At 42.3% G+C, this 27,565-nt stretch overlaps 2 protein-coding genes across 3 annotated transcripts in view; one reads left to right on the top strand and one right to left on the bottom strand.

Annotated features, from left to right (window-relative positions):
• fhod3b (formin homology 2 domain containing 3b) overlaps positions 1-1,016 on the top strand; it is a gene marked incomplete at its 5' end in the record, with an annotated part of 199,442 nt that extends 198,426 nt beyond the window's left edge. Inside the window, one exon of the mRNA XM_083639893.1 lies at positions 482-1,016. Within this exon, the coding sequence (XP_083496019.1) occupies positions 482-564 (83 nt within the window). The 3' untranslated portion in view covers positions 565-1,016. The remainder of the gene's footprint in view (positions 1-481) is intronic.
• Positions 1,017-5,508: 4,492 nt separating this feature from the next.
• LOC310776844 (retinoic acid receptor RXR-beta-A-like) lies at positions 5,509-27,565 on the bottom strand. Of its 2 annotated transcripts, XM_083637041.1 has the most exons (12): positions 27,427-27,565; positions 20,708-20,901; positions 17,220-17,373; positions 16,204-16,383; positions 15,677-15,727; positions 14,887-15,047; positions 14,333-14,462; positions 8,663-8,789; positions 8,527-8,568; positions 8,148-8,239; positions 7,914-8,019; positions 5,509-7,209 (listed from the first exon to the last, which is right to left on the bottom strand). In XM_083637041.1, exons 2-12 carry the CDS (start codon positions 20,846-20,848, stop codon positions 7,062-7,064), a joined length of 1,332 nt encoding a protein of 443 aa, XP_083493167.1. In that variant the 5' UTR covers positions 20,849-20,901; positions 27,427-27,565; the 3' UTR covers positions 5,509-7,061. The 2 variants fall into 2 exon arrangements, with proteins under 2 accessions (XP_083493167.1, XP_083493168.1); XM_083637042.1 differs by lacking the exon at positions 15,677-15,727.

Raw genomic sequence — 27,565 nt, 5'->3', positions numbered from 1 at the left:
TTAGGATAAAATATCAGGGTAAGCCAATCAGAGGCAGAGTAGGGTGGGTCATGCGTTCGCCATTCTGGGGAAAGAAAATATTGCGTTAGGTACTGATCTGAGGGAACATAGGGCTGAGGGAACACAGACATGTTGCTTTTTATTAACACCATTTACTTGTACGTTTTACTTTCGCCACTTAAGTACATTTAATATCAAAACATTACTTTTGATACTTAAGTACAGTAAATATCAGACACTTTAAGACTTTTACTCAAGACTTTTACCAAGACTTTTATTCAAGGTGACTTTAACTGATACCAAAGTCATTTTCTGGTAAGATATCTGTACTTTTACTCAAGTGTGGCTTTCAGGTACTTCCTCCACCAGTGTAAACAGCATAGTGCACACAAAAAGCTTCAATTCAAAAGCTTCTATTATTATATTCCATTTCCTCACGTCCCCCCCCCCCCCCCCCTTACTCTCCTGCCTTGCTGCACAGTGAGGAGGACACTGAAGAATGGTTTGACGACGGAGGAGGCCAACGCTCTTGGCTTGTCCAGCAGTCCAGAGATGCAGGTGTGAGCTGGACCTGGATCCCACTGGACATAAAGACATCTGGAAGCCCTTCCACTGCCCCTCACAAGCACACACCCAACCTGGCGGCAACCCACTCACCCAACCTGGCAAACCCACTCCACTGTGGCTCGGCACTACTGGCACTATTGGCACTCCTCCTCCCATCCAGCTTCGATGAGTTGATCTTGTCTTTTTGCATTTGGTTTACACAGGCTTGACACAAGTGCTTCCTGAAGAGAGTGGTTACAGAGGTTCAGAAAAGGCTCAACAAGACCCACCCCCCCCCCCCTCCCCGTGTGCTGACAGGCAGAGAGGGCAGTAGACTGATCTTCCAGTCTCAGGAACCAAGCGCTGCATTCAAACCACTAAGCTTTGCTATTGCTGGACAAACATCGTCGATCTGAACTCGCAAGGCTTAATCGCAATCACCCTTTGAACGTGACAACGCAAACAAACGCTACATAGTAGGTCACCCACATAAAAGCGCTATTTTTTTTAAGGCATCAAAAGAGTTGGATGCATTGTGTTGGAATCACTGTGGCCTTGATGGACTCCAAAGGGCTGAAGGGTCTGCGGTACAGAGCTTAGTACAGACACTAAACTCAAACAACTGTGTTTGCTTGGGTTCAGTGCCAGCCTTGCAGCTTTAGTGATAGACTAATTAAATTGGTAGACGTGTTTTGTCTGTTTTATTTGAATAGCTGGCTTTGGGCAGAGGTTATTGGTCTGTTGTATACTACTGTGGTAGTTTTGTGTTTATGTTCATTTATGCTCAAGAAGGTGCTCAGATGAGGAATAATTGCACTGGATGTAGAAGTTGGGTATCGAGGGAATGTGAAATCCTTGACACTGATGAACCACTCAGACATCTGAATATGAAAATACAATATGCAGTTTAACCAGCAATTAAACAGTAGCACACTTTTTTTTTTCATGATGTCTATTGTCTAATCAAAGTGTGCAGATTCCATCCATGCAGATGTGCATACCAGGCTTTGTCAGAAGAGGCTGGATGAGAAGGAATTAGCTATCAGGACAGAAAAAGTGCAAATATTTCTTTAAAGGACACAGACAGATGTGGAGAAAGACAATGTTGATTCACTGCAAACAGTTCAGTTACTGATGGATCAATAGGACTGATCATACCACTAGTTTTAGAATGATGCTCAATCTCATCATACTTTTTTTTTTTTTTTTTTTGCCTGAACAAATATAAACATGTTGCTTCATGTGAACTGTTGTCACTGATGTACATCATTGTCTCCACGGTCATACTTCTAATAGAACAGAAGAGTTGGAAATAGTTGTAGAAAGGCAGGAGCAATGTTACAGGTGAGCAATCTTCATGATGTTATATGGTTATTTTATAGCAACTATGAGCTGCAAATTTAAGAGTGCCTTTCAGAGACATTTATTTATTAAGACATTTTCAGGGACATATAATCAAGAAAATGTTACTATAACAGATGTGCAGTCTGCAAGAAGTGAGGTTAATATTGCAATGTGCATCATTCACAAACTGTGAGTTGTTGTCATTTTTAACCAGTGTTTTTAATGTAAAATGTATGTTATTTCCATGTTATGTCTTGGATCAAATAGTTTCTTATAAAGATAGCTTTAAAATATTTATGTCGATTTAAGGATTGGTTATGCACAGCAGCTGTATCCTGTTGCCTTACTGTAAAATTTGGGTGTGCATTTCCTCTGAACTTTTTCAACACTAGTCAAGATCTTGGTCAAATGTACCACATCACGCCAGGCCAAATTAACGTGTAGATCATCTGGCATCATTGGAAACTGTTTTGTCATTTGTAGCAGATGTATTTTTATTTCTTATTTTCTTGAACTTCAAATAGAGAGGCAAAAGTGGAACGTCACTTCCTGCTTCAGCACTGTACCAGAGATTTTCATCCGCCATTTATTTTCCCATAGACATTTCGTAAAATGCTTGTAAAATAGTTGTACTTTGTCGAACCAAACGGTTCAGATAACTATAATCGGGAGAGAACATAGAACATTTCACTCGGACCAAAAAAAACAAAAAAACATTGAACAAATATTTTCTTTAAACCCGCATTTTCTTTACGTTTTGGTCCCAGTGAAATGTTATGTGATATCTCCTGTTTCTAAATATATCTGTACCGTTTGGTTTGAACCAGTAACACTATTTTTATACGCATTTTACAAAATGTGTATGGGAAAATAAATGGCGGATGAAGCAGTGAAACAGGAAGTAGGCGGTCACTTTGCCTCTCTATGTGAGCAACAGGAGTTATGTGAATATTAGTAATATGCATGCAAATCTCCTTAATAGATCTACTTTCAAATTAATTTTGAAATGAAGTAAAAGAGAGGAAGCTTCATTTGAAAAGCTTCCCTGTAATTATGTAGGTCTGTATTTCATGAGTATTCTTGAGCTCATTGCGCTATAAATTAATTTGGCCTTGGCAAAATTTCTAACTTGCATAATTCCAGTTAACATACTGATATTTGTTTGCAAGTTACAAGATAACTCTACCCGCTTGCAGATTTTCACTATGCTGGAAACAGACATTGTGAAAAAGAAGAATCTACTGCGTCATCTTGATATTGATAAGCCACATTAAATCGCACCAGCAGCACATATTCTTTTCACATTTTTCTTGAGAATTTACTGAAAACTATTCAGCACCTTAGAGACAATGTGTAGCATGAAGAAACATAGAACTTAGGTTATGGCGGAGAGCTCATCATTTTTCTCAGATTGTACTGAGGTTTGTCAAAAAAAGACAGAAACACTTATATGTAAAGTAATATTATAGTAGAATGCTGTAAAATTCTGTAAATGTCATGACAATGTCTTTATGTTCATCTTCTTTTTGTTAGATGTGTAGAATAGTGTATTATAGACAAAAAGCAGTATTATTCTAAGTATAATTTAAGCAAACCAAGCCATGCATGGTTTAAAAATCTGTCTACAGATGTCTCACTTCTGCTAGATAAAGGGAGGTTCATTTTGATTCTCAGAGCTGTAGTTTTGTTTGTGTTATTGTATGTTTTTACTGCAGACTTGAAACATGTAAGTGAGCAAATGCGGTGAAACAAGCAGTGATCAAATGTACCAACTAGTCCTGTGGAATCCCTCAGAAGCCTTTGATTTCATTGCACTCAGCAATTTTTCCTCTCATTTGATATTAGCCCACATTGCTGCCTGTGCCATAATGTCACTGTGGAATTCGGACACAAGTGCTCTACAATCCAGGCTTCTCTTGCGTCTTTGCCCACAGCAAAAACTATGTAACATAAACTACAATAAAAAGGCTCATAAAAAAAATCTTTGAACTATTTTGAGCATCTTTTAAGACACAATCACAGTTTTCACATAAATTAGGGTTCCTACACATTTTCCATTTCAAAATTCCACTTTTCCAGACTCAAATTTCCAGAATTCTCTGTCAGACCATATTTGACATCCGAGTACACAAGGGTGTCACTTTGTGTTGAAAAGTGGTGGGGACATGTCCCCATTGTAAATGACACCTATGGCCACACCACAATTTTGAGGTTGTGGGGTTGAGCCTCAGTGAAAGCTTGGACTTTGAAGAACTTCTCAAGTGAAGATTGAAAATCTCTGACAGAAATTACTTGACCTTGTGAGACTCAGTGGCTCACAGAGTTTGACAGATGCATGACAGTTTTGAGGTTGAGGGTTCGAGCCTCAGTCAGTTATGAAAATGGACACCCAGACGAAAGACTGAAAAGCTCTGAGAAAACCTGTCTTAAAATGTGACTCAGTGGCTCAGAGTTGGATTATTGCCCAGCAGTACCGAGCTTGTGGGTTTGAGCCTCAGACAAATTTTGAGGTTGTGGGTTTGAGCCTGTCAATTTTGAACGGAGACAGCCAGAGGAAAGACTGAAATGCTCTGAGAAAAGAAGCGTGGCCCAGTGGATCAGTTTGATTGCTGGACAGCAGTATTGAGGTTGTGGGTTCAAGCCTCAGTCAGTTTTGAGCTTGTGGGTTCGAGCCTCAGATAGTTTGAAACAGTGACAGCTAGAGGAAAGAGAGAAAAGCGCTCAGAGAACAGATTTGAGGGTGAAGAGGAGCTGGTGGTGCAATGGAGTTGTCAACCACATAGAAACGCGGCAGGGGCCACTGCGCGAAAGACCTTCCCTAGTAAATAGTTAGACAGGTGGGATTTGAACCAGTGAACACACCAAGCAGCTCACCGAGCTAGGGCCAGGGACTGTCCAGTCTCCTTCATCAGCTTATTTCTATCAGTGTTCAAACTACTTGTGATAAAGAAGCATCACTGCTGGCATCCTACAGCCAGCAGCTTAGCATGTGAACATTTCTGAAGCCAGAGCCTGATGCAGGGACTGAACCAAAGGAGCTTGGTTGGGGTTAGGGTTTGTGTCAGGATTCAAACCAGGTCTCAAACGGGTCCGCCACTCCCACCCCTTCTCCCTAGTGCAACTTTGACCTACTTAAACAACCTCAGACTGTTATGTCAAGACCACTGGGGGTCAACTCCAGATGGACCTTTGGCATATTACCTTTCGCGTCGGCAATGAGGGGGTGGGACAAATCGGTGTATTTTGACTTCCTGGGAGTGAGACTGGGTTGGGAATACAGCTTTCTATTTTAGGTTTATTATGCAACTAATTTAAATGGTTTTAAAATCCAACTGTTAACATGTATTTTACATTCTGATGCCATGATAAAACACTTGCTTGTATTATAAATTTATTGTCTAAATTCTGAATTTTATTATTTAGAAAAATGAATAGTCAGGTAGTCACAATAGACAATAGTCTGGAAACAAATATTTTCCCATACTGTCTTCTGTTTTTCCATAGTTTTCCAGACCTGGAAAATACTCAAATCAAATTCCATCCTTTTCCATACTTGCGTAGGAACCCTGCTAAATTTGTCACATTTCACATGGCTAGGAAAAAGAAAGCAAATCAGTAAAGAATTAAAAGTTCAGCCTCTTTATTTTAGTCCAACACAACCCATGCTTCAAGTCACTTTATGTTCGTAGCGTATGGAGGTTGATGACAAATATAGCAATACACTTGATCTGATGTTTACACAAGGTCAGCATACAGAACTCATTTGGTCTTGTTTAATATTCCTATATGTGCACAGGTGTTATGGATCTAAATGTGATTATGGTTTGCTTTTAATAAATTGCAGAAACATTAAGAGGAACAAGACAACTACCTAAAAAAGGGGAAAGGGTAGGAAATACAACTAAGCACCAAAAAAGCAAAATAAAAATTAAAGATTCAGCTGAATGAGAGTCTCAGCAACTCCAGTGCAACCCAAAACATGTTCTGCTTTATACTAGCTGAAAACTAAAAACAAGGGCACATATCAAGAATTACATAATTTGTCTCCTGACCTCATTACTCAAATTTATCAATATACAACATTTTCCCTGAACAATTATTTTTGCACAGTACCTTAGAATTGTTTAGATAAATTACACAATGGAGTATTCCCTTTCCGCCCTTCCCTCCATTTACTTTGTAAAACCCCTGAACGGCTGACAGGCAGAGAGAGCTTATGCACTTTACATTTTGTATTGCTACATTATAAACATAGGGGGACTTTCATTTTTGCATAATTTCTTATGTTTGTGGTTTGGTGTATGGCTGCACCGAATAATGTCAAATTATCTCTCAAATAGCACCAAAGGACACTTGGCCATTTCCTGGCCAGACATTTGACAATAGTATGTTTTAGAAATAGTACATAGCAAGTGTGCAGTGCAGTCTAATCATTAACTGCAAAGTGATTAGATTTATAAAACAGCAAAGAAGTAAACAACACTAATTGTATATTACCAGATACATAAAGCTAATCCTCAATCAAAATAGACAAGTCTGGCCTTGTTCAGTTGCAACCACCCACTTGTCTTTTATCCCAGCTTCACTGTTAGGATGTTACATTGCATCATCTCAAAGGGATACAAATCCACTAGGAGCTATGGTTGGACACAGCACCCGGTGAGTGTTTGGTACAGTACTACACTTTTACCAAGAATTGACAATAAAACAGTTTGCTTTTTTCCAAGATCTGGTTTGAATTACAAATGATAAAAAGGAGAAAAGACTACATCCTTATTGCATACCCATGATCCAGGTTGCCTTCATTTTAAAAATAGGTTTTACAGATCATGGAGAAACAGAATTGAAGCTTATCATTTGGGGTGTCTAAAAAGCATACCCAAATATTAGCTCCAGTAAAGGAACTAAATGTTCCAATTTTTAAAAATACTTTTTTTTTTTTTTAAATCTTAGTTACTCATGAACGTATTCAATATATAGCACCAGCTTGTAGATCATGGCAAGTCTTGGGTTTGGTCTAAAGAGCAAATCTGTGATGCACTAAAATAGTGCAACCCAGACAGCAGTGAGACAAATTGACGAATCTTCAAAGAACTAAAAGTGCAGTCCCACTCCAGCACATTCCCAGACCTCAGCTATCTAACCCCAAAACCACAGTACACATCTCCTGCCTACGACAACTGATGGGGAGCTTCAAGCATTTCCATAAGGAAAGTGTCAATAGGTGTGTCACCAATCAGCTTGAAGAAGAAGAGATGCTCCAAGCACTTCAAGCCAATGGAACGCAGTGCTGGCAGTCTAAGGAGGAGCTTCGCAAACCTGTTAGGAGCAAAGAAGATCCCTTTAGTTTGAAATGATAAGTTATCCAATGCATGAATGATGCTTAAGGGGACATTCACACCAAAAGCATTTTTTTCAGTCAGAACGCTATGAAAATCATGTTGAGAGCGCTTCCATTGTGCACAAAACTCAGCGCACGGAGAGTTTTTTTGCGCTCCGTTTGTTTTCCCCTGTAGTCGCGTGCAGTACAGATCAGAACACAACGACCACACGGACGGTAGCCAGCTGGTTTTGTCTGTTTGATGTTGTTCACTGTCAACATGAAAGCCAGATTATTGGCAATTCTGGCAGCAGCCGAGGTTGAAAATCCCTCGGGAAGAGAAACGGTTGGAGGAGTGAAAAAGACGATCAGGGCGCTTTTCCTCAATGTTCAACTTTTTTCAGCTTTAAAGCGCCCACAGCGCTCCTCCAAAAACAACAGCCACCAGCGCTTAAACGCCAGGTGCGTTCATTAAAAGAGGAGCACGTTTAGCGTGTCCTTACATAGAGAATGAATTGCAGAAAGACGCTGGTAGCTCCAAAAACTTTTGGTCTGAATGGCCCCTAATGAGTTAAATGGTATTGTTTTATAAAGGTGCAATATGGCTGCAGTAAAATAGCATTCCGAATAGACAGTAAATGACCATGTGTGTACACTAACCATGTCATAACTGATACTGTGGCAGAGCCATGTCAGGACTTACCTTCCCTGCTGCTCTGGGTATTTCTGTTTGCAGTAGGATTCCAGTGAAGCATAGACCTTCTCTCTAAGGAGCTCCACCTCACTGGTGTTGGATAATCCTTTTGCATCTGCGGGACAACAAACAAAAACACTCTCACAAGGACTGGAAACCCAAGAACACGTCCTCCCTCATTAAAAAGTCAAATTGTGTTTAAATGAGAGATCAGTAGAATGCTCTGGACTGTCTGTCAGTCACCTGGGTTGAAGAGGACGATCGCTCGGAGGCAGCCAAGCTCTGTCTTGTCCATTTGCATATCTCTCATTTTACTGACAAGCTCAGTAAGAACCCTAAATAATGATCAAGATAAAAAAAAGTGTTGAGCAAAGTACAAAAAGCTTCAGGAGACAATGTGTAGCGTTTACCAAAAAGCCCTCACAATTCATCAACATGTAATAACACATCTGTTGCTAACACACTACTCTTTTTGTACAGTAGTCTTTATTTATCCCCACTGGGGCAATTCAGTTACTTTGCAGCATAACAAGTAAAAACATACAAAAACATAAACCTTCTATTTCTCCTGAGTCAGAATCAAAGTTTGTGTAAAATCAGCTATAACAGAAAGGCAATTTACCTGTCAAATATGGCGCCCACCTCTGCACTCTGCACACTCTCCCTGGATTAAATGAAGTTAGGCAGATATTAAATAAATAATACTACACACATACAAATTACATTTAGCAATACTGACTATTGCCCTATCTATGTACCTGTCAAAAATGGCTGCAACTCCTGCACTGTGTGCGCTGTCCCGATGCAGCTCAGAGGCCAGAAGAACCCCATCCTTCAAACCAATGGAGCGATGGGAGAAGGAGGCAATCAGGAGCTCATTCCACCCTGACAAAGAATATCATCAGATACAGGTGAGTGATCATTTCAGTGAAAATATTTCACTAGTTCTACTGGTGAAATAAACATATGCAACAGACTCCACTAGACCAAGATGTTTTGAATAATAGATATATGATGAAGGTTAAACAAGGCTAGGTTGAAACCTGCCGCTGTTTTTTTTCCATATTTTATTTTATAATTTTCAGAACATAGAAAACAAAAGACTGGCTCAGACAAAAAACAAAACATACATATACCAACATTAATATTACAAAATGGCACTACCAGCCACATCAAGTTCCCATGTGCTTGTAAGAAATGTGCGTGGAATCCCATGCAAGGGGTCCATGAGAATTCAGCTGAGCAAGTTACTTGTCATTCTTAACCTCATCTAAGTAGGCTAGAAATGGGTCCCAGATGATTGTGAATTTCTATCAACAGCATGCAAATGCCTCGGCAGGCGGGAGGACTGGAGGTAACTTCTCTCTGCTGAGTCTGCTCATCACCAGCTGATGTGTGTGATTCAAAGACGCAAGGGGTGTTTGACAGTCTGGTGTGGTGTATGGACAAAAAATGTGCCTCGCGACCTGCTTGGAGCACTGTGCCACTGACTACGCTCTCTCAGCCACTACTGTAAAACACCCTCCCTCGCTCCGGGGGAAAAATGTCGGCGATTGAGCCAGAAACACAGTCTGAATGAAATTGAATGTAACGTTCCCAATTCTATGTATTACATTCTAAAAACTTAACGCCAACATTTTGGAAGGCTAAGCCACACAACTAGCTCGTTGTAATCTAACATCATGCTTCAAAAGATGGAGAACTGGCTGTGTTACGACGATGAGGATGCAAAACATGTAATTTGCATGTTTCGTTCCACCCATGTTTCGTCCGCGCTGCCAAATTCAATGGAATGAAACGAATCTTGTAGCCTTGGACGTAGTGAAGTGTTTTTGATTGATTTGTTCATCGGACTCAAAACGGTCTCCGCTGATAAGACACGGAGATCTCTGTTACAGGCAGGCGCTACGCCTCCTCCTGACCAGTTTTAAACATTAAAACACCTGCGGCTTAGTCCAGTGCTGCTTATATATGTAACAATCATTCAATTTAGCTGCTGCGGCTTATATTCAGGTGCAAAGTACGGCTGACGAAAGCAAAGCGTGTGCTTTGCAACACAATGATATAAACGTTAGAGCACAATATGAAAGTTAAACGATGGACATTGAAGACATGAAAATGGGCTGCCTCATGTTTCTCACGTGCAGCATGATCGGCTATGCAATCGGTGACAATAAAGGAATATCGGAAACAGCAGATCACATATTTGAGGTCCAAATCGGCCGATACAGATTGCGCACCGATCGATCGGTGCACCCCTACTAATGACTGAGGTTAGAGGTAATTGACGGCTTGCCCAGCTGATTTCCCACAGGCCCCTTGTATAAGACCCCATATGCAATATCTCTTAGAAGCACATAAGCACCTTATGCGCCTGGTAGCTCCACGTCACAATGTTAAATGTCAAAGATGTTTTTGTTTTTTTGTATTATTGTTTTTTTATTATTATTATTATTTATTACTTTTGATCATTATTACTTCTTTTCCTGTGTCTCAGCCGGTTTGTCTTGTATGTTTATCGTTCTATAAAAGATTGAAAATAAAATATATTAAAAAAAAAAATCAAATCAAATACATGTTTGACTTTAAGATATTTTTTACCCCAAAAATAAATAGGCTATTTACCCAAATAACTTTGGTTTCATTCGGATGCTTAAAGAAGATATTCTCTTCCGAGTAGAGTCCTGGAACAGGCTACGGGCATGCCCCGGATGTGCTTATCTTCTTCTTCTGTGGTTTTCTCTTCTTCTTCTGTTACCAAACTTACCAAACAGAAGCGCTTCTCGCTTCTTCTTCTGAAGCACATCCGGGGCAGGTCAGAGTTGACTCAGTCTGTTGTGTACAGTAGCTTAGCAGCCTGCTTAGCATATAGCTATGATCTGATTTCAAGATTATGGACGATTCAATTCAACTGCCGCTCGTATGGAATAAGGCCATATATCGATTACAAACAGCATCGGGAGATAAAGCGGAAGGTGCTATAATCTATGTGACGGACACTCGGACAGCAAACAGAGCAGGCTGTCGGCAGCACGGAGGTTCGTTACATAGCTAATTCATGTTCTCATAATTATATATACAGTATAACAACCAGAATGAACCGTGGCGTGACAGAAAATATGTTGTTTACAGAGTGCATTATGCATGCCCCGTTTTCGCCCATTATAGCCTGTTCCAGGACTCTACTCGGAAGAGAATATCTTCTTTGAATGAAACCAAAGTTATTTGGCTGAGTAAAACATCATATTTTAAGCTGGAAATAAGGTCACGGTGCAAAAAAACTGAATTCTCCTTTAAGGCTTTACTCGAGCATGTGAAAATATACGCGATCAAAACGAAACAAAAAGCAACGTGCATTCTGTCAGTAGAACGGTGTTTTCAAATCATTTTTCAATGATCCTCCAGAGGGCACAATGATATCACTGTAACAGACTGTTTAGTGTTTATGCGAGGCTCTGTGTATGTCCCCTCGAGAGTTGCCGTAGAACAGGAAGTGTGGGGAAGAGGAGTGAAGCTCTTATATAACGTTACAGCCTGACTCTCTCGTTTATTGTTTGTTGTTAAGTGTAAGTAATAGGCGGACCCGGACACTCGGCTACATCACTATAGCCCTTTTCAGACAAGTCATAAGAAAGGAGATACTGCCGTATGTAAATACTGTGAATCGGTGTACAGCTACAACACAATGACATCAATGCTCTATCACTTGAACAGTGTAAATTGGCTGGATCCGCTTCCTCAAACCTGGAGAAACCCACCATCAGCTCAACGAGGAAGAGTTGCGACGCACGGCGAGCAGAAAAAATAACCCAATCGATCTGCGGGGTTATAGAAATAGACATGATGCCTATCTGTGATTCGGTGTACACCTACAACAACAATCACTTGAACAATGTTCATTCGGATAAATTGCCTGGATCCTAGTCTCACCTGGACTGGAGCTGAGCAACTCGGCATCAGCGTTTAAGAGCTGCGATGCGCTGCGACGCACTGCAAGCAGAAAAAATAAACAATCTGCGGTATGTGAGTCCCTGTTGGACCTAGGCAGCTGTCGCAGCGTGGATTCTGGGCAAATGTTGACACGTCTAAAAGTTATGCCTCTACGTTTTTATATGTTTCAGAGCGTAGGCTATGCAATGCTGTGAGAAATATACAATATGTTGCTGCTGTATAAATAAAGGTTTTATTGAGGAAAAAACGCATTTGGTATCGTTTGGAAAATGTTGTATTTTTAATTACAATTAATCGATTGATTGATCGTTAATGTTACCAATGATCGATTCCGGAATTTGTGGAAAATGTGCATCCCTAGTATAAACCTACACTAAGAACATTTTGTCTTTACATTTTTTTAAATGTTGAATGAATGTGGTTTATGAGTAAAAGTCCTGTTTGGTGCAATAGACTCAAACAAGCACAGCACTGAACTGCAGGTCCGTGTACATAGATTTATTTTTACGGCATGGCCACAGGCCGAGCCATCTAGAACAGGGTCTGTCTGTATGTCTGTCCCCACAAAAGTAGACCAATCACAGCTCACGCTGCTACATGCATGACGTCACATGCCCGATGCACCACACAGGGCATCAAACAGCAATGCAGTCAAAGGGGCCACCAGAAATGTTATTATCTGCACAAATAATGACCATGCACAATGTCTTAGCTGAATGTTTAGATACATTACATATTACATTACGTCCTTTGTCCAAAGCGACTTACGATATCACAATTTGTCAACAGTACAGAAAACCACTATGCAACACAATCAATGACAGCCAAGATATTTTGATAGACTAGCACCATGTAGGCAGTAGTTTGAGAAGGAATAAGTAACATGTAGCATTAGTAGTTTAACATGTAGCATTAGTTTTTTTTGTTTTTTTTTAATTAAAATATGTTAGTTCAAGAAGGACCCAGTTGTAGCCTGAAAAGGTGAGTTTTTAGTCTCCGCCGAAAGATTGGCAGTGATTCGGCCGTTCTGACCGAAGGGGGGAGCTCATTCCACCATTGAGGGGCCAGGGACCAGAAGAGTCGCGATCAGGACGGGCGATGCAAAAGAACATGCATTCGGCTCACCACAACACGCATACCAGAGAAATCACCACCCACAATGCCTCTCCCCACCACAGCCCCGGCCGGGAAGCAGCGAGGTCCGCCAGGCAAGGGGCTGTCCCCAGTGAGAGAGCAGAGAAGCTCCCCTGGTCCCCAGTGAGAGAGCAGAGCAGCTCCCCTGGTCCCCAGTGAGAGAGCAGAGCAGCTCCCCTGGTCCCCAGTGAGAGAGCAGAGCAGCTCCCCTGGTCCCCAGTGAGAGAGCAGAGCAGCTCCCCTGGTCCCCAGTGAGAGAGCAGAGCAGCTCCCCTGGTCCCCAGTGAGAGAGCAGAGCAGCTCCCCTGGTCCCCAGTGAGAGAGCAGAGCAGCTCCCCTGGTCCCCAGTGAGAGAGCAGAGCAGCTCCCCTGGTCCCCAGTGAGAGAGCAGAGCAGCTCCCCTGGTCCCCAGTGAGAGAGCAGAGCAGCTCCCCTGGTCCCCAGTGAGAGAGCAGAGCAGCTCCCCTGGTCCCCAGTGAGAGAGCAGAGCAGCTCCCCTGGTCCCCAGTGAGAGAGCAGAGCAGCTCCCCTGGTCCCCAGTGAGAGAGCAGAGCAGCTCCCCTGGTCCCCAGTGAGAGAGCAGAGCAGCTCCCCTGGTCCCCAGTGAGAGAGCAGAGCAGCTCCCCTGGTCCCCAGTGAGAGAGCAGAGCAGCTCCCCTGGTCCCCAGTGAGAGAGCAGAGCAGCTCCCCTGGTCCCCAGTGAGAGAGCAGAGCAGCTCCCCTGGTCCCCAGTGAGAGAGCAGAGCAGCTCCCCTGGTCCCCAGTGAGAGAGCAGAGCAGCTCCCCTGGCCACTGTGGCTCTCCTGACATCATCAATAGCAATTCCTCTGACACACAGAAGCAACGAGCAAACAGCACATTCCCCTGCATCCACATTGCATCCAACGTGGGGTTCATTTGTGAAGATTATCTTGCTGAACAAAAGGGCGAAGTATTACATTTTTGGTAACCACAGACCTTATTTCAGGCATCTGACTAAAAACCCATTCCAAAATCCCATTGACTTAGAGATGAAGGAACCCAGCGTGATGCTACGTCCGGGTTGGCCTACAAAAATACTCCTAAATAAAAAATACTCCTAAATAAATACTCCTAATACTAATAGGATTAGGCTATAACTTTTTGAGCCATAATCAATCTGACTTGAAATGAATTACTTTTTAAAATACAAATTAGTATGCGTTAGCCAACAAGTCCAGTAGGTGAGTTGGCAAGGCAAGTTGCCTTGGCCATGCTGCTTTTTCAGAAATCTGATTCACAGCATAACAATATTCAACAAGCTGCCCCCCCCCCCCCCCCCCGTTACATGTGAAACATCAATGTTGCAAAGGGCTTGGTCATACCTGCACGCAGAAGGATGACCTGGTCGTCGAGTGGCAGCTCAGAGAAGTGGGGGATTCTCTTGGCCCACTCCACCAAGGCAAACAGCTGTTTATCTGCAGTCTGACAGATATTGGTGACTGCATCATGGGGCTGAAACCAAACAATACAAAACCATGAGTCTCCCGGTGACAAATCCAAAATAAATACTTCCAGTAATGATGTTAACCCTGTACTTGTGAGCATATCTGCCAACATTAGGTTGTGAAGAAGAGGGAGATTTTCTGGGGTATCGGCAAATGCCTCCTCCCCCAATGGATGCCTCAGGTCATCTAGTTTCATATGATAGCAGAACTTTCACTCTGGCTTTAAAACTCAGCCCACTACAGCCATTTGGTTTTGTATTGCTATGAAATCGGGAGTACAGCAGGAGAAAGCGTTGGCAGGTATGCTTGTAAGATGTTTGTTTTTTTTGGTACCAAAACAGATAAGCTATCCTATGAATGGAATCCAATCGACTGAGCTGTGAAGAAAACACATGGTCATCTGCTGATTGTGATGCTCTAACCACACTCACAGAGTTGGCTGCAGAGCCGCCATCAGAGTGAAGCTCAGTCCTCTGCTCCACAGCAGTCTCTGCCTCCAAGATCTTCTCCACAGGCATCTCATCATTCACCGCCATGCTGCACTCCAGCTCTCCTTCACGCTCTCGGTTCCTCTGGCGTTCCTCCTGGACCGCTGCACGGGTCAATGCAGGAAGACAACGAAGAGGTGGCGGGGAAAAGGAATGAGAGGGTGGTAAATGTTGTGTTAGATGAAAGAAAAAGACAGCGTGAAAAAGAAAAGGGGGCACTGATGTATAGAATGGGTCAGAAGAGGAGCGATATCGTACAAAGTGGCCCTGCCTTTCCTCCCCAGTCAACGTTTGACACATAACCCATTTAATACTCTACACAAAGGTCTAACACAACAACTAATTATTTAAGTTACATGTTGAAATAGAGATGTCCTGAGCAATATCAAAGATCGGAACTGACCCGATCAAGACATATTTTGATTGATCGTATCGGCTACATGGCGCCCGATCAAATCACGATCCATTTATTTATTTAATTTCTCCCCCTCCACACCATTTACCGTGTGCTAATTGTCCTAACAAGTGTATCAGATGTAAACAATACAAGTATTATCAACCATCTTGATACCACTTCACCTGGTTTGGTTTCATTGATACCGATTGCATCGATCAGAGTATCTGGACTCTGTATTAGCAGATACTCAATATTAAATGACTTGGATCTGAGACAAAAATAATTGTTGATCGGGACATCCCTATATTGAAATACAATCTCATTAAGATTTCATACTCATCAACCCCTCATCTTTTCCATCTTCTTTCATCCATACATTTTTGATCACTATTGAAGGAGGGAGAGAAAGAATAGGAAAAAACAAAGGGAAGAGAGGGAGAGGGGTTAGTTATATAAACCTGCCCCAATACACCAGCCTCTACCCTTTAATTGAATTCATTGTAATATTCTAGCACTCACACCCGCATATGACACGCACACACTAATCTAATTATTTAAACAATGAATTGTGCCACATTCAGCATACTTAAGACTAGGTCTGTGTGATCCCAAAGGAAGCTAATTAATTGATAGTGGTTCGAGCCATTTTAAAAATATGCCATCTATTCAACTCCTGGATGCAGATAACTCCAGTTGTAAGTTGAGTTCAGATTTATGTTCATACCACTTTAAGTTTGGTAGGTCTCTCCCTCCTTCTAATACATTGTCAAACTTTGTTTATTTTTCCTTTTTTGACCGTCAATTCACAACAAAAGCACGTCCCCAAACCTCCACAAGTCATACAGCCTCTCAATATTGCATACCTTCCCTCTTCATGCCCATGGCCAGGCACTTCTGGTAGCGGCAGTACTGGCAGCGGTTGCGCTGGCGTTTGTCGACCAGGCACTCTTTGTTATCCCTGCAGGTGTAGCTCAGGTCTTTGCGCACAGTTCGTTTGAAGAAACCTTTGCAACCTTCACAGCTGTAGACTCCATAGTGCTTTCCTGTCAATTAGAAACATGAATGAAAAAAGACAGTTGCAAATAGAGAGCCAAAGTGAAACGTCACTTCCTGCTTTCTCCCTGTACCAGCGCTGCGAAAAATATGAATGGCGGTGGACGGAGAATAAGGTAACTTTTTTGATCCCGTTTGAATTGTGCCACGGGGTGCCAACGCTAATTTTGTCAATTTAAAATGTAACTTTGCATGTCAAGAAAGTCGCAGTTTGTCACTAAACTGTTGCACTAGAAGTTATAAATCAGAAAGACTACCGTACATGCACTGTCGCCTAAGTGACGTCACTTTTTCTACCGGCAAAGCTGAAGACCGGCGACATGCCACGAGCTTCCACGAGGTAGGTCGTTTTTATACGAAACTAACCCCTACGTTTCAGTTTGACGACAAACTGTGACTTTCTTGACATGCAAAGTTATGTTTTAAATGGACAAAATTAGCGTTGGCACCCCGTGGCACAATTCAAACGGGATCAAAAAAGTAACCTTATTCTCCGTCTACCGCCATTCATATTTTTCGGAGCGCTGGTACAGGGAGAAAGCAGGAAGTGACGTTTGACTTTGGCTCTCTATTAGGGAGATCAAGTTCAACATGAAAGTGATGGCAACAGTGCAAACTGCAAAAGACACATTTTATATTTCTATGGGCAACAGTGTCATCTTACGTTCCTCTGAAGTCCATATCTTAAAATGACGATGAAGAAACACCCAACTGCCAAAGACAGCTGACAATGAGGGATTATCAGTACACTGAAATTGCCACCGGCTTAAAAAAAATAATCTCCAGCTTCACCTCTACTAAGCATGCTCTTAGTGCATGGACTCACCAGAGGAGCGGTCTCCACAGATGGCACATAGGCGTTTCTGAGACAGCATTATTCCTGGGCTGTGAGAAGACATGGGCCTCAAGCCAAACGGGGGTTTGATATCATCTGAGCTGCTGATCGAGTGCATCCCTGAAACGGGCACTGAAGAATTGATCTGAATATACAAAGAAAATGATCCTGTTTTAAAACCTTGTCGCACAGCATGCCAATAAAGAAAACAATAGTAATGAATTGTATGATTAAAAAATGGTAAAATTATTACATTCCCTCAAATAAGTAATCAAACGAGTGTATTTATTGTGACAAGCAACTTTTCCAGCAACAGCAACAGTGTTGGAGTTTTAACGAGGAAATGCGCAAGCTGCATGTGCAATGTCACATTCTAAACCGGAGCTTGCACCCATCATTATTTTACAGCGGGCCATTCAAAAGTAAGGTGGATACAGTGCAGTGTTTCCCCTAGAAAATCTTTCAGGCCTGGAGGGATTTCGAAACGTACCCCAACCGCAACGGTGGGGGCACTCGCTGGCGATGCTAAACTTTTAGCTAACCTGTTCGCATCTATGTTCGCAATGGCATCCCAAGTATCAATATACTATTATGGGATGCGATGCGAACAGTTGTATTATGGGATGTGCGTTTCCCAGGCAACGACACACGTTGACACGTTTTGGAACAGCGCTGCACGCTGGCACAATGCTCCTAAAAGCAAAATGCTTATTGTTTTGAATGGCACCTCTATTATTGAATTTAATCAACTCTATTATTGAATTTGGCACCTTCTATTACTGTCAACACCAGTATTGTTGTATTGTAATAATATGCCATAAAGGTTTATTGAAATTTTGGCGAGAGCAGGGAAAAAAGAAAAAAAGAATGCAATTTCTTTTCTGGCCTGGCGGCGGCACCGTTGGCCTGGCGTCCCCGCCAGGCCTGAAGAATGGTAGGGGAAACACTGCAGTGTTAAATGACTACACTGACTTTTTCAGAGATTGGCCCATTGGTCAACTTATCAAATATCTGATGAGAGGATTGGTTTCTCCGGTATAGAACATGCTAAAGCTTTAGCATACAGCATGTCAAGTAATCATCATAGGTGACAAGCATTATCCAACGTAATAAGATAGACTGTTACTAACCTATAGATTTGTGCCCTGACGAAGGCCCCATGTTGGGCTGAAACATGTCGGCAAGTTTTTATCGTTCTATTATGAACTAAGCACTTTAAATGAAAGCTTTTTTAACCTTTGGAAGAGTGCCTTGGCTGCCTGCTTTTTGATGATTTACTCCCCATATACCAGGGGTGCCTAAATTCTTTCCCATGAAGGGTCAAAACTCAATCTGGATGGAGGGCCGAGGGCCAAAAATAAACGTTGTGGAATTACATTAAAATGTATTGTGTTTTATAGAAAATTAACATTCTAAATCTAAAATAACATTTCAATATAATAATCTACTTTTTATCTGTTTGGTAATTGTAATAATTTGCAATTGGTTATATATATTTAAAAAAACATCTGCATTTGTGGGGAGCTTAAACATTTAATCAGTAAACACCCAGTTAAAAACAGTTGTATTTTCCACCTTTGTAATCAAGAGAGAAATTTGACTTAATAGACTACTTGCACAACTCCACTACTTCCTGAAATGAGTAGGGCATCTTATGGTTTCCTGTCCTACACTATAGACCAAATCACCGTGACGTCACCATGTAAACAAATTTACTTCCGGGTACCACTTGGGGAAGGCGCCAGGTTTAAATGTGCGTGTTGTCAAATAAATGCTGTCAAACCCTCTCGTTGTTTTCGGCCGACTACTTTCAATTTAAATGGTTAAACGGTTGGTAAACATGCTTGTCAGACGTATCTAGCCTTTCTTCTGTGTTTGTTTTATGTAGTGTTAGCTAGCTAATAACGTTTGTTTGTCTGTCAAACTCGCTGTTTTTTTTGCAGACTCGTTAACGTTACAGACAGAGCTACTGACACCACGTTAATTTAATTTAGCTTCAAGTCTACTCTGGTCTGGTCCAATAGGTAAATTAGCTAGTCTGGTCTCCACTAACGTTAGTGAAAGTGTTGTTATGAATGATATTAAACAACAACACAACACGAACGAACCATTTTTGTCTTCTTTGTCTGTTTTTGTCTTCAACATGTCAGTTTGTGCCGTTCACCGCCATTATAATGTGTGGACCCAGGGGTACCCGGAAGTAAATGTAAACATCCCGCTGATTTGGTCTATTGGATGAACTGATTAATGTCAGGTGTGCCTGACTGCTGCAGTCAGAGCGCAGTCGCTGATCGGCTCTTCCACTCTGCAGCTTCTGCTAAACCCCCCCACTGGCTTTGGGACCAGACAGTCACGCAGAACCAAATGAAATGTGAGTTCACGTGGTTTACCTGGTTTACCAGGCTACTGAAATTAGTTCCAAAGAGTGAATTCTTTTGGGTCTATTTTACCAATCCCCTAAACAAGTCTAGCAGGTGCAGATGTCAAATTAAAGAACCACCCAGGCACCCAAAGCAAATAGTATATAGTGTGACCCCTATATATGTAGTGCCGCTCAAGAAATACGCCCGCCACTGCGAATCACAGCTGTTTGTTTTGGTTTGTTTTGGTCGAGGTGTTTGCGAGGAGAGGAGACAGGAGAGAACTAGAGGAGAGTTGTTTGGGTGATGAAAATATGTCTTATTATATATTATTATATAATCTTAGTGTTATTATTATTATTATCATCGTTATTAATACTACTACTAATAATAATAATATTAGTGTGCGTCGTGGGCTACAGGTGAGGATATTTCCTCTGTTCCGTCAGTCTCTTCTCAAAACCATCCACAATGTTACAATACTAGGCCTACTTATAGCCTAACCAACGCATTATATTTATTTCCCTCGGCAGCAGGTAGGCTATAGCTGTTAACATATTGACGGCAACGATAGAACGTTGTGCCTTTTTACTTGGGGAAAGAAGGCTTGCTGTATCACAGCACTTTCTGTGTAAAAAGTAGGGCTGTTCGATAAATCGATTTTGAATCGTAATCGAATTAATTAGTTAGGACGATGTTAAAAAAATGAAAATTGTAAAATCTATTTTTTTAACTAGGGTAATTACGTTACGGTGGGGCGGCTCTCTGTCATGTATGCGTGATGTAGCAGCACGCGTACATGACACTACCGGTCTTTTCTCCCCGCTGTAAAGTCTCTCTGGGAGGCTGTGACTACTGCTGGCTACTAAAGACGGCAGCAATGAACTTATTTCAACCCCTCCAAAAAGCAGTGTGTGAGCACTGAGCAGCGTGTTGCACTGCGGGGCGGGCTGTGCAAGATAACGATTACCACAACACACGCGCGGGCGCGCGCGCGCGAACAAAGACGTTATCACTGGATGCTGAAATGTTGCCATTACGTAGTTAATTAGTGGTAAATGTCACCAAGACAAAAAGGTTATGGCTGTCAGTGTCAAGGCCTTGAATCACTATTCTCACCTGATTGCTACTGATGGGTCCAAATCCCAGAGAAGGCGTGACCCCTGGGGAGCTGAGTGAGGGACTGATGACTGAGAAAGGGGAACCCAAGACGTCGGTGGGACTGTTGGAGGCTGAACTGATGTGCTGCTGTGAGGACATGGCTATTAAGCTACCCAGTGGAGAGGATGACGAGCCGTCAGAAGGACCAACATCTGCAGGTGACACAAGAGGACATCATTAGCGTTGCAGTCAGCTTGTGGTGGAGCTTTGGTTGAAACAAACGTACGTCTTCTTTGTCACAGGATGTGAAAGTCCAGTACACAATTCAAATTGGTGCCACTGTGCCACGATAGCTTAGGTTAGCTAAATCAACTCATGCCTGACACTGTGTGTGTGTGTGTTTAGGCCAACGTGCTACAAAGAGCATTGTCATATCAGTGGCTGCATGACAGCATTCAAAGTTGTATCAGTGGCAAAGCACTTTAAGGTTATGAAGATGGGTTAGGGCGGGGGACAGAAAAAGCATTTGCCTATGGACCCAAAATGCCAAAGGGGCCAGAATCACAACCAACCATTGACAAAGATTTGGCAGAAGTTTTGACTTACGCTAATCCAAAACTTAACCAACTTATTATGGTTCTACTGTGTGTTTTGTTTGCAAGGTGGGTTTGATTGCATCAGAAAAATAAGTGTAATTACTTCTACTACATGCCATAATATTCAAGATATAAACTGGCAATGAGCTGTAACAAGTGTACCTCTCAAACAGAGGCCTTTAACAAATAATGAATGAACAGTGGTGGCCAAGATGCTTTCACATTCAAATGAAAAGCTGCTTCTTTCTCAGCATGTCGTAGACAGTGTATTAGCAATTACCAGTGTAATGATGTGCAATCTCCCGTAAAACTTCCAATAAACAGTCTAAAATGTTACTATAGCCTGTCTCTTATACTAGACTAAGCACCAGAAAAGTGTTATATCTTGTTCCTAATTTCTCAAATATGCTCTCTCTGTACTGAACAATGTGTTAGAGATGTAATGAACACAGGCACTCTCAATCTATTCTCTAATACACAACAGAATAGTAGACAGATTAACCTGTATCACATTCAAACTTGTAAAAGGTAGGCACTCAGCCACTCAAATGGCACCAGAGCAGTTAAGACTTCAAAAATATGTTATCCCAAGATTCAAACAGGAATGTGGGAGAAGCTTGATTATTATTAGTATTTCATAGACAACGTTTCTTTGTTTATTCGTGGATTTCCTGATGCATCCAAAGAAATACATAATTTAAGTCATTGAAATGTTCTCATCAGAATATCGCAGAAAACCCATTTTTCTAACTGCTGGTTTTTAACAGGTGACCTGCAGAATTTGCATTAGCATTGTTTTTTGATGTTAGGGTTTGTTTTAATAATTAATGCATAATCATGTATACTACAGTATGTATTTTTTATTGTCTTATTTCAAGTGTACATTCTGCATAATTCAATCTTGTATTCAAGTCAGAATGATTAAACTCAACTCAAACTCGTATCCTCATTCCCCATTGAACGTTAGGGGACTAGTTAAAGAGGACATGAAACATTTGATCATATGACTCTAGTTCATTTGCATTTCACCTCAGACAAGACAGAACACAGCTTTCAAGTCTGAACTGTACCTAGATTTGCTATGAAGATGAACATTTGACCTTTTTGCCAACTAGGGTGCTGCTATATGTCACTAGGTTGACCATACAGTACAGTAGTAAGGATTTTGAATGTTTTGATGAATCAAAACAATCACAATCCAAGTCAGAAACACAACAGCATATGCTGTGAGCCTGTCAGAATTCAAAATAGCCTGTACTCCACTGTACGCGATATTTTTCCCCCATGATGGCGAAGGCATGACCCGCCCCTCTCTGCCTCTGATTGGCTGGCTGCTCTCGCCTGCTTTCCAGGTGAGCCAGAAGTAATCTCAAACTAGCCTAATATATTTCATTCATTGTCATCACGATGCAGCGGAAAAAATAAAGAAGTAGGCTACTTCCAAGCATGTATGTATATTCCTACAGATAGTGGTGTGTTAATATTTCAATTCAAATAGAATGTCACTCCAATGAGCTGAATTAAAGTTCACTGTCAATGTGCAGTTGTGCACTGACCCTGTTATCACCCACTTTCATACGTGCACTGCCAAGAGTAGTGGCAGCGTTATAAACCATAAACCCGACTATATTAAAAACATAAACACACAGTGGCTTCTTTCATGCAGGCTAGCAAGTTAAACTGCTGTTTGTCTGACCCACTGAGTCTGACCACAGACTGTAGAAAGAGATGCAAGATAGCCAAGCAAATGTGATTGGATGAACGTTTGACGCTAGGCCAATCAGAGGAAGAGAGGGGCGGGTCATGCCTTCGCCATCATGGGGAAAAAAATATCGCCCACTGTACTGTACTGTACAGTCAACCTAGTAGTAGTCTCGCTTGCCAGACTCTCCCAGCAAAGGGGCTGGAGTCTGGCTGGGGAAGGCTTTCACTGTGGACTAGAGAGGGAAAAGGCTCTTTACAGCTATCCACCTGGCTTCATTGCATAATCCACATCAATCGTTTTCAGCATGTAGCAACGAGCTAGATGATAGCGCTGCTGTTGTTATTGTTTCAAAGGCAGGCATTTGAGCTGGGCAGATTCGACACGTACAGCAGCAGAGGCATACAGATTTGATACGGGGGGCGTGGAAAGTAAATCCAAATATGGTCGCAGCCGCAGTCAGAGCGGGTCGGAGCCAATTGCAGAGCTTGCAGGGAGCGGAATGGGATTTCCATCCGGCACCGACTGAAATGATCGGCACCAATGAGAGAGCTAAGTCCACCATGCTGCTTCCACCCAGTCAGACTAACCTAGTAGTGACATCATCAAGCAGCGCCCCAGTTGGCGAAAAAGTGAAATGTTGTTCATCTTTCTAGCAAATCTAGGTAAATTTCATACTTCAAAGCAGTGTCCTTTCTTGTTTGAGGTGAGATGCAAATGAACTAGAGCAAGGGTGTCAAACATACGGCCCGGGGGCCAGAACAGAACCGGCCCACCAAAGTGTCCAATCCGGCCCACAGGCTGACTTTGCAAAGTGTGAAGATTACACTGAGAAGTCCATTCCAATTTTTCAAGTTTGGGATTTGACACCTAATGTTGATGCACTTGTGAAGGCTAAGAGGTGTCAGGTTTCAGGAGCAAGTTACACTATTAAGTAGCCCATTCATGTTTGATGTATTCATCACTAAATGGTAAACTACTTCCATTATCGTTGAATATAGAGAAGAATTACACAGTTGCCACAGTAGATTTGATATGATAGGCCTATGGTAGTTGAGATAACCTTATGTGAAAAGGTGTTCTTAAAATGTACCTGTAGGGCAGGCCTAATTCTTTACACTAAAGGAAAGAAAATGTGGAAGTGTTGTTATTTATAGGTTATTATGCATTCATTTTCTTTGTCTGGCCCACTCGAGACCAAACTGGGTCCCATGTGGCCCGTGGACTAAAATGAGTTGGACACCGCTGAACTAGAGTCATATGATTAAACTCATGTCCTCTTTAAGGTGCCCACACATGAGTGTTGTGCAGTGTGCTAACTAAGCAGGGCATGTGTAGGCTTGCCAATACCATATCAGACAAGTGTGCATAGCAGGAAGGTGGGGGAGATAAAATCATTAGGTGACGTCAAATTGTCTTTTCTACTTGCTGATATGTTTGCCATGCAATAGGCAATGAATCCATGAATTATTTTGTCAATAAATATTTCACAAGTAATACATGTATAGTTGTTTGTAGTAAATATCTGATAAGACTGATAACGTGTTATAGAGGCTATTTTGCTCGGATATATAGGTGTGCGTGTGCCTTCAGATTTTGTCTTTTTTTTCTCAGATTCCCCACCCATTTTCTCCCCAATTGTACTTGGCCAATTCCCCCTGCTGCCCTCGTCACTGCCCGACCCCCTCTGCAGATCTGGGGAGAGCCATAAAGCTTGTGGCATACTCTTCGCGCCCAGCCAAGCGCATAGGGCGCACGGCGATTATGACGTTATCGCACGGGGCGTGTCGGGGGGCGAGGCCTGAGCGCAGCGCGGCGCGTCCATGGAGATTTTTCTATCAGCGCATCGGGTTTTGCTGCCTGTGCCTGTGAGATCTCCGTGGTAGGCTATCAGCGGATATCTGCTCTGATTGAGTCATCAGCGTCGTAAAGTTGCCTTTGAAGCATGGCGTTCGATTATAACGAACTAGTTGTGTGGCTTCGCCTTCCCAAATGTTGAGGGTCGTTTTTTAGAATTTAATACATAGAATTGGGAACGTTACATTCAATTTCATTCAGACTGCCTGGAGGAGCGAGCTGAGCAGAGTATGCTCTGTTTTGGCCCGCGCAGAGTGCGCGCGCCCTCCTCGGAGCCCCGCCTCCAGCGCGTGCGCGAAGGGTATGCCAGAAGCTTAAGGCTCTTTTACACACAGATCGCGGCAAAAAAGCAGTTTAGGAGTCCCGCAAAGCCCGCAGCCTCGCCACAGAAATTGCTTTCACACAGAGCCAAGCAGCACGGCCACATTCCCGTGCTACAGTGTACTTTCAGGTGAAATCCCCTGCTCCCGGATTGAAAGGCGAGCACCACTCGCATGGTGGGTGGACTCGCCTTAATATAAAAACGCATGCATCTGCTCCTCAGACCAACTCGCCACAGACAGCTATAGCCCTCTGAAGCTTATTATTATATCCGTTAATTTTACCTACTAATGTCAACATCGTTTGAGCATAAAGCCTAACCGCACTGAGCATTCCTCCTGGCATCCCTGCAGTCATGATTGTATAGGCTTTTTTTACTTTCACTCATGCACTTTCTTGCTACATGAGGTGATTTCCCCTGTAATTTGTTACTACCTACCGTGGCGCGACAAAAGGCGTAAAACAATTATCAACCAACGCGCGTTCACGACTTTCACATCGGAGGCGCGAATCCTATTTTCCGTGCATTTTTCGGCTTTCAAGGCCGGTGTGAAAGAGCCTATAGACACACACATGCTTCCTCCGATACATGTGCAGTTGCCAGTCGGTTCTTTTTACCTGACAGCGGGGAGCTTCACCGGAAGGACGTAGCACGTGGGAGGATCACGCTATTCCCACCAGTTCCCTTCCAACCCGAACAGGCGCCCCGACCGACCAGAGGAAGCGCTAGTGCAGTGACCAGGACACATACCCTGATTCCGGCTTCCCACCCCCACAGCCAATCGTGCCTGTATGGACGCCCGACCAAGCTGGAGGTAACACGGGACGCGAACCTGCGACCCTCGTGTTGGTAGGCAGGGAATGTACCGCTACACTACCCGGACGCCTTAAGATTTTATTTTGCCCTTTGATGTGCCTTGGGCACAAAAAGTTTGAAAACCACTATTCTAGAGGCAGCGTTGGCACACACCACAGGGTCACAGACAATGAGCTTGCACGGTAGGACAATTGATGAACTTCAGACAAAGTGGTCTGTTTTGTTGTGCATATGCCACTCAAGAAGGTATTGCACAATTACTGATTCAAAATGCAGCAAATACAAATTAAAAGCAAATACAAATATTTGCAGCAACACATTGATAATATCTAAGAAACCATTCAACCATTCAGCAAACAAACTTACACAAGATTATTTTTATATAAATCCTGCACATTACAATAGCTGGCCAAATTATAGGTAACGTTCATCTCATTGCATTTGCAACAGAATTTGAAGAGGGAAATGGGCCTGCTGTTGCAATGTCCCTCGCTGGGCTACTAAGCGCTAACAACGTTATTGAAGACACACAGAACAAATAATAACACTGTGGCTAGTGGCTACCCTAATGTTTTTTTGGGCTAACCCTAAAGTTAACCTTACATGCTTTATCATTGGGGATTGTGGCGATGAAACTGAGGGGAAGCACCCGTTACTAACGTTAATATACCACTCCACACTGTAGAACGTTATCGAATACATCCCTCTAGTCTTAACGAAATCGTGCACACAAAACGGCCCGCTGCTCTTTCGTGGACTGTAAACTAACGTTTAACTAACACTTGTGTTGGTTAGTTAGCCACTGTTTACATCAACAACAAAAAAACACGATTTCTAGATTATCGTAAATGTTGCGAACCATTCGCTACGTTATATTCTCCATCTAACGTTAGCCAACTTTACCCTAACGTTAGATAACGAGTCAGAACATAAGGTTTTCTTTATTATCAGTGAGCAAATAAACTAACGTTACTGTTAACGTTAGCTGACTAAATACAACGTTTTATTGAAGGTATCACGTAGCTTACACCTTCACTGAGCGTGTTATCGTTAGCTAGTTAGCTGCAAACCTAGCTAGCTAAACCCGTAAAATCAAACCAACGCTCGAGCGAACCTGGCCAACGTTAGCTGGATAGTTAACGTTAGCTACATTAGCTTAGCTTATCATAATTCCTGTCGATATTGCATTCAGTATGATGATATCGGGATGTAAACAACATATGTCGCCAGTCACCAAGATTTAAACGTTTATGGTACTAGATACCAGTAACCAATTGATCAAATACGAACAATAACTGACGTTATTTAGCTAGCTAGCATTAGCCCGTTAGCTACGGTTATGGCTAGCCTGTTAATTTAGCTAGCTATCTGGTTTGGTTCAAGTTGCTGGCCTAAAAAAGCCGTAATTAACACATTCTAGTTGGTTGAAATAACGTATACTTACCAAGTACACCTTCAACGCATCGTTAAAAACCACATAACTAATTTTGTTTTTGTTTTCTAGATACAGGGGCGCGAGGCAACAGGCCCACACTCAAACCCCGTTCACTTCAACTTGACGCTGTTGTTGTTTACACACTGAG

This window comes from Poromitra crassiceps, assembly GCF_964638095.1.
Source record: "Poromitra crassiceps genome assembly, chromosome: 1".
NCBI classification, from domain to species: Eukaryota; Metazoa; Chordata; class Actinopteri; order Beryciformes; family Melamphaidae; genus Poromitra; species Poromitra crassiceps.
The sequence above is the reverse complement of the archived record's forward strand: the minus strand, read 5'-3'. Positions and strand labels throughout refer to the sequence as shown.